At 37.5% G+C, this 7935-nt stretch overlaps 1 protein-coding gene across 3 annotated transcripts in view; it reads left to right on the top strand.

Annotated features, from left to right (window-relative positions):
- The window catches only part of RHOQ (ras homolog family member Q), a 29616-nt gene that overhangs the window by 19667 nt on the left and 2014 nt on the right, over positions 1–7935 (top strand). For all 3 annotated transcript variants that reach the window (XM_034427642.3, XM_087883243.1, XM_034427643.3), the window contains exons 3-4: positions 3064–3228; positions 5855–5950. In XM_034427642.3, coding sequence (XP_034283533.2) covers positions 3064–3228; positions 5855–5950 — 261 coding nt within the window. The remainder of the gene's footprint in view (positions 1–3063; positions 3229–5854; positions 5951–7935) is intronic.

The following is a 7935-nucleotide window of genomic DNA, read 5'->3' on the forward strand; positions in this document are numbered from 1 at the left end:
AAGCAATACAACCAGTCAATTTAGTACAAGTGGAGCCATTTTCAAAATGATGAAATGTACACATAGAGGGGCTCCAATACATAGATAGCTTAGCTTATTCTCAACTGGAGTATGTTTGCTGCTGATGTTGTCTTTTTTCACTGTAAATGAACTAATCTCCAGATGGTTCCAGTAAACATCATGTCTTGAACAATAGATGAATAGCTTTCATCCTCTTATCTATTGTAGGAGTATTTGACAATTCAATTTAAGGCCCAAATGCTATATAAAGTCTTTTGGGGCTGGCCAGAATGATTAATCTTAATCAGACAATAAGAAATCGTTTGCAGTAGGTGCATAGGATGACAACTAAGTTTGGACATTTTTTGTTAAATAGTATTCTTAGTCTGGAGGGACGTGGTGGCTCAGTGGCTAAGACACTGAGCTTGTCGATTGAAAGGTCGGCAGTTCAGTGGTTCAAATCCCTAGTGCCGCATAACGGGGTGAGCTCGAGTTACTTGTCCCAGCTTATGGCAACCTAGCAGTTCGAATGCACGTAAAAAATGCAAGTAGAAAAATAGGGACTACCTTTGGTGGGAAGGTAAAAGCGTTCCATGCCCCTTTGGCATTTAGTCATGCCGGCCACATGATCATGGAGATGTCTTCGGACAGCGCTGGCTCTTCAGCTTTGAAACAGAGATGAGCACCGCCCCCTAGAATTGGGAACGACTAGCACATATGTGCGAGGGGAACCTTTATCTTTACTTTATTCTTAGTCCATAAATTATTTTTAATGAATTCAGTAATGTATGTACAGTTTTGGTAGCTTATGTTGCTAAAGTTGTTGGATTGTAATTGTAATTATACCAATTCTGTCTCTTGCATATTTTTGATTGTGAGCAGATAGGAAGAAGAACGTGTGCATTCCACGCTATCCATATCTCCAGTAGAACATCTGAAAGAGGAGCCCAGAGTTGTTCTTTCTTAGTTAGAGATACAGGAGATACCTATTTGAAACACCTTGCAGTTTTAACAGATGCTGCCAATTCGTATTTCCAGAATGTGCTGCAAACTGACTTGCCCTTAACATTGAAATCCATTCCTTTTAAAATGTTGCAGTGCTATCAGTAACAAAAGCCAACTAGAAATAAGCTAAAAAACTACCAAAAAAAAAAGCCCTGCATCCTTATTCAGACCTCACTTAAAATTATGGTATATTTAACAAGTCAGTAATAAACTGGCTTTAGTCTGAGGCTTGCTGCCCTAAAACAAACAATGATTTATTCACTAAACCCATGTAGATATGCCAAAGCTTAAACAAATCACATTATGATTTAGTTTACAGTATCTATTCAATCATATTTTTCAAAGAATTAATGCATATTTAAAGGGGATCAACCTTTGTCATGTTTACATTTACCCGTCAAGGTATCCCTTTGACTTGTGTAGATATTAGATTTTTGAATAATTGATAAAGTGATAAAATATTGTAAAGTCTACATATCAGTCTTCCCCAACCTTCTGTTGTCCAGGTGTGTTGAACCAATCCCAGCATAGATATGGTGCTCTGTGTATTATTAGAATTGAATTCCAATACATGAGAGAAGGCAGCTTTGGAATGGATCTTGAGAAATGAGGTCCTTTTTACAAGACTTTCAGTTCCTTAAATATAACTTTATCTTCAATCTAACAACAGTTTGAAGAAGTACTCTCTGAAAACAGATTTAATTTGCAATTATGGAGTTACTTTCAGATTTTGCTGTGGTTTCCCTCCAGAAAAAATCATGTTTTCCTGGAAATGACGACAAAACAGAAAGCTAGTCTTGCAAGTGACCGAACAGGAGTTGGAGTTATGATTGAGAGGTTCCAATAGAAGAGAATATATATAGCTCAGGGTTGAACTGTGGTGTTCTTGATGCTTCTGAGCTTGGTTGTTTGCTTAAAGCCTATTTCGTTACCCAACTAAGTAACATCACACTGATGATGTTGCCTAGTTGGGTAATGAAATGTCTGCATCTCCGATAGCACAGTAGAGAGGTTAACGTACAGCTGCTGTGTAAAAAGGAAATTCCATCCATATGGAAGGAAGTAATACATTTTACAACATATTTGTATTACTTGTCTAGTGCGGCAGAGAGGCCGTAATCGAAGCAACATGTAAAAGAAATGAAGCCAATGAGGCAAGGCTACAGTGTTTGAGATACCATGTAATCAAAATGTTATGAATGGAGCTGAAAAAGTGGACAGGGATTAGTTTTTATCGCATATAATAAGAATATCCAATCCCTTGCAAGAAAGCTGCATAATGAAACATTCAAGACAGATATATGATATGACAGTTATGTGATATCAGAAATTCAAACAATTATCACAAGATGTTGTGGCTACTAACATGAATTACTTCAAAGAGGAATTAGATAAAGTACAGCTATTGGTTGTGACAGCTGTTTTAGGCTATTTCCGGGATCAGAGGCAGCAGGTCCTGGGTATCAACTGTTAAGAATATCAGGACAGGCACCCATTGTGCTTGAGCCCTGTAGGTGGACTTTCCATTGGCATCTGATTGGCCATTGTGGATAATGTATTCCTAAATGTTTGATTTGATCGAGAAAAAATTCTCTTAATTTATTTTGGTGAGGACCTCACCAAATAAACAAGCAGTTCAATTCAGGGTTTTTGTTGTTGTTGTTTTAGACACTCCTCAAAAATATTAAAATCAAGCATAAAAATATTAAAATCAAGCTTGGCTTAATGTCTTGAAAAATAAGAAATTTTTTTTGTTTACTATGTGTGAAATAATTCTTAGAAATATATCTATTATTCCATATATTGTAGAAGCCTACAGGGAAGGTAACTGTCTGATTTTTATAGTAGTACTACCACCCAAATGGACCAAAAGTAGGAAGAAAGGATAATTTGCAATACATTGGAAAAGCCTTTTAACTCTCAGTTTATTTAGCATGAAATACTGAGAACAGTGATTGCTTAGAAACACCATCATGTATATCTATTAGAAATTACTGCGATCAAAATTCAAATTTTTAGTGAAAAGTAATATATGTATATATATCTGTCTGTCTTCAGGAAGACTATGATCGCCTCAGACCACTGTCATACCCCATGACTGATGTTTTCCTCATCTGTTTCTCTGTGGTAAATCCGGCTTCTTTCCAGAATGTGAAGGAGGAATGGGTACCAGAACTTAAAGAATATGCACCAAATGTACCTTATTTATTGGTTGGAACCCAGGTACGTGGCTCAAAATACCTGTCTCTCTATCTCTATCTCTACCTACCTACCTACTTACCCAACCGTCCGTCTATCCATCCATCCATCCATCCATCCGTCCGCCCATCTGTCCATCCAAAGTAGCAAGATATTTTCTTCTTCCATTACAAAAGTACATGCATTGCGCATTTTTGCCTTTGAAATATTCTCAGAACCTTTAAAGATTACTGACATGTTCCTTCCTATGATCTTTACCTCTCTAACTCTACTACTATCAGCTGTTAAACAGATTCCTAAGTTCTTCAAGGGCTGTGTCCATTTTAATTGTTTCTTGTGTCACAATGCCCTTCGCAGTATAGTGCCATTTTTATTTTGCCCTGAACATTCTTTTCAAATCCATCCTTTCCCATAAAATCTTTGGCTTAACCACTTACAATTCAGAAGAAGTCTAAATACCTATAATTTCCTTTGTCACATAAATGTAGCTTCTCCCTCTTTCCAATCAAGCAACAGTTTCCTCACCCCTTGCACACTCCAAGCATGTAGGCTTGCATTTCTAGTTTGCAACTAAAATAACAAGAAATGCATCCAAAGCAATCTAATTTTAGAGCCAGAAGGGACAACTGGAGCCCTCTAGTCCTTCTGTGATTAACACCATTAGTTGTAAACAGACCTTGAAAGATTAACTATGGAATGGAGAAACCCTCCCAATGAAGAGAGAAAACAAAACTGCATCTTAATCTACTTTTGTTGCTCTTGTTAGGGAACCAAGCCCTTTGAGAAAACCTCCATCCCTTTTGTCCTCTTTATGAATTTTTAAAACTTCTTTCAGCATTTAAATTGAAAGCAAAGCTGTGTGTTTTGATGTGCTCTGCCTATGAACAAAAAGGGTATTTGCTTACAAACAATAAAGCAGTAATTATGGGATCCAAACAGCTGATTCAGACAAGCGTGGGTATCACATGCTGCAGTTGGATGGAATGAAGAGTCTTGTGGTTTCCTTTGCTGATAAATATATACACAGATACACATCTCTGTGTACCCTCTGGGTGAGAATTGGTTCACCCATTTTTACCCATGTGACACTGGCAGTCTGTGGGCTTAGTGCCCACCACTGGCTTTCCAAATAGAAATGTGGGGGTACCCTGTGGGTAAGAAAGTACCATCCTCCTTTTCAACCACCCCATATATAGTTTCAGATATATATTACTGCAAAAGCAGACCCTGCTTTTTTTTCTCCCAGTTTTTATTCACAATTTATGCATCTTACCATTTCCCTCTTTTTTCATCTTGAAAAGTTAACCATGAAATTAATTCTGAATTTCAAGATAGAGCTACACGCTGAGGGAGTATCATCGGTAATCCTATTCCCTAATTCCTATAAATCAGGTAGACTTCATGCACTGAAAACAGTGAGCAAGTATTTTCATGTATTCACTGCCCTGCCACTGATGCTAGAAAGCTGGAAATCTCCAAATTCCTTTTCTGCACCAAGGAAATTTTAAAAATGCTTGTATTCCCACCCCCACCTATCTGGTTATCTCTATGCAATATATCTAAATGATTTCTGTGAATGAGTTGGCTGCAAAGCCATCAGCTCACTCTTACCTTGAAAGACCTGCTTGAATCAGCAGTAGGGAGCTCACAAATATAGAAACAAACTAGCTCGATAGAGCTGCAGCAATTCTAAAAGGCAAGTTTTACTATGGCTTCGAATATGCCAGTTGAGCCAGAAATAAATTGGCTCTCAATATCTGTATCCCTGAAACCACAAAGGCCCATAATATATTCTGAAGCTTCAAAGAGTAGTTGTGTCTATGAAATAACTGTTTCACAAGCACCAGTTTACCAGTAGTCATGCAGAGACACTTTCAAGTTCCCCCTCAGATGATGTTCTGGAGGCCTTGAAAACCTGGCTTTTTTCTCAGGTTCTGACTGAGATGGATGAAGCCCGTTGCTGGGTGCATGAGATATGTTTTGTGCCTTTGGCTGGATTTGCAATCTTGTTTACTTCTTTAAAAATAAGTGTAATTTGTACATCTCTTATGTTTTCTGTAGTTGGTGGTGCCTAAGTGAAATAAATCAATGAACAAATATGTAACTACAAATGGCCTGGGGATCATTTAGTCTTTCTTCCAGCTACCAATTTTCTTCTGCACATTTCCTCCAAACTTTTTCCTTAATTGATTTCTGGTCTCAGAATAAACAGAAGAAAGAAAATAAGTAGGAAAATTAAAAAATCTTTGCCTCTCATATTCAAATTATTGATTCTTCTGTGCTCTTGGCTTCTTGTATGCTGAGCTAAAATTTTGGGAGAATGCTTTTTTGAGGGCATTCTCTGGAAATGTCATAGGGCCTTTTAATTTGCACACAGTTCATTTGAACCACAATGTACCTTACGGAAATAGGCTTGAGATTCCAGTTAAAGCAAAGGTTATAGATTGAATTAGCCTGAGTTAGTGCGGTTAAATCTCACCAAGTTCAATATTAATCATGCCTAATTTAAACCCCAAGGTGTTCTGTGAGACATCAGCATTGCTACCTTGTATTGGAGTCACTTCTATTTTCTTTTTTGATAAAGTCTGTGATGTAAAGTTTGATTCGTATCATGTAGAAGTGTACATATCTTCTGTAACTTTCCTAACAGATTGATCTTCGTGATGATCCTAAAACATTAGCACGGCTAAATGACATGAAAGAAAAACCAATATGTATGGAGCAGGGCGTTAAATTAGCAAAAGAGGTAAGCTGGACATTTAAGAGTTCAAATCTTCTTGGTATTACCGTATGTGTATTATATTTCCCCTACCTTTATTTTATCTTTCTGTATGAAAAGACTTGCAGCATCCATACAAAAGGATCAGCCCAACCTACAAAATCCTTGACTTAAATCTATTCATTCAGCAACTGCTCAGAGTTACAGCGGTGCTGAAGAAATGGGCTTATGACCAGTCCTCGAAGTTCCAACTGTTGCAGCATTCCTGTGGTGATGTGACTACAATCCAAATGCTCAGGTGCCCAGCTACAATTACAGAGTCAATAGTGTGCCACGTCACATGATTGCCATTTGCAATCTTCCCTGTCATCTTTCTACAAGCAAAGTCAATGTGGAAGCTGCCAGGGAAGGTTGCATGTCACCCCAGTAAGTTATTCCTGCTGCTTTTTTTCCTGAGGAGCCCACTAAAGAGTTCAAGATCCTATGGAACTTGTACTCCGTAGCACATCCACACGTCATAACTCCTATCCACTATATTGTGCACCCCTTACCCAGCACTCTTCACCTGGCCCACTGTGTGGTGCAGGCCCACCCCCACCCCACTTAATAACCCAAACATCCTGAGGTTGCAATGGTTGCCAGGAATGCCGTCATAACTCAAGGACTACCTGTACTTTGAAAGTTGCTGTTTCATGGCAACAAGAAAGTGTATCTCCATGTAAATCCCTTTGAATCCTTGGATATAGGATATAGAGGACGTAATGAAATGTCCCGAAACCAACCCACAAGATCAGAGAACAAACCTTCACCTTCATAGAGGACATAACTCTAAGAAGTAAATAAAAATATAAAATCAGTACAGCATTTTCAGTAAAAGAAAAAAGAAGAGTCAAAGAAAAGGGGGACAATTGCCCTTTAGTTCAATTATTTCCAGATAAACTGCATAACCACAATACTTCCCTAATCCAATGCCCTCCTGATGATATGTTATGCTATGCATCACATGGATAATTGTGGACAACAAGGGCCATAAGGAAGCTGATGTGGAGGATTTGCATTTAGACTAATTGCAAACAGAGATTTTTCTGCATATCGGTTCTGCCTTAACTTTTCTTACATTAAATTATCCCTAAAATTTAATACTGCATTGCTCCACATTTTCTTCTATATGTGACTTCTTTCCAGACTTCCTGCATTGCCAGCTGCCAGTATTGTTTGGCATGGGCAGCATGTGCTCCCAAAATTCTAGCTGTGCCCACAGTTTCAGGGAATAAACGTCTAGCATTTCTGTTTTTTTCAAATGGACTAGTGCCACTGAAAACAATGAGCAAGTATTTTCGTATTTCCTTCTCTTTCAGTGAGAAGGAGCAGCAAGGATACAGATTTTTATACTACATTTAAAGGCAGCTGTGTAAGAATTAAGCAGTACATAAATCTTATCTGTTAATACAGCTGTTTTGTTTGTGAATAATATATAGTATTAAATACTATTAAGTAAGAGTTCATTTAGTATTTTTCAATAATTGAAAGATAACCTACTTCAATATAAGGCAATGGAACACACTGAGAATACGTTTGAGAAAATTAAAATAATCATCTGAATTTGAAGAGTCTCCAAAGTATAATATTTATATCAGGAGTGATAATTTATTTAGCCATAGAAAATTTTCTGAAATATGGTAATTCCTGTTTGTGCCTTCCTTTAGACCTTCCTAAAATGACTCGGATACAAATATACTGCCGAAAGTAAAACAAACTGAAAACACCAGTATATTTAATGTTTTTTTTCCCAAACCCTGAATGTAATGAAAAGAAGTCTATATCTGTCACCAAAAGACAAACTTCTTTTTCTGGAAGGTAGAGGGCTGGAATGTTTTTCCCAGGGCAAAGACAAATAAAAAACCAAACATTGATGTTTCAATAAAAATGAAAGCCCCCTGAGTTCACTAATAGAGTTTGGGGAAGATGCCGACTGTCTATGTAGCTATTAAATGCATTTGTTTTCTTGACAG

This window comes from Pantherophis guttatus, chromosome 1 (assembly GCF_059756535.1).
Source record: "Pantherophis guttatus breed Tessera chromosome 1, ASM5975653v1, whole genome shotgun sequence".
NCBI lineage: Eukaryota > Metazoa > Chordata > Lepidosauria > Squamata > Colubridae > Pantherophis > Pantherophis guttatus.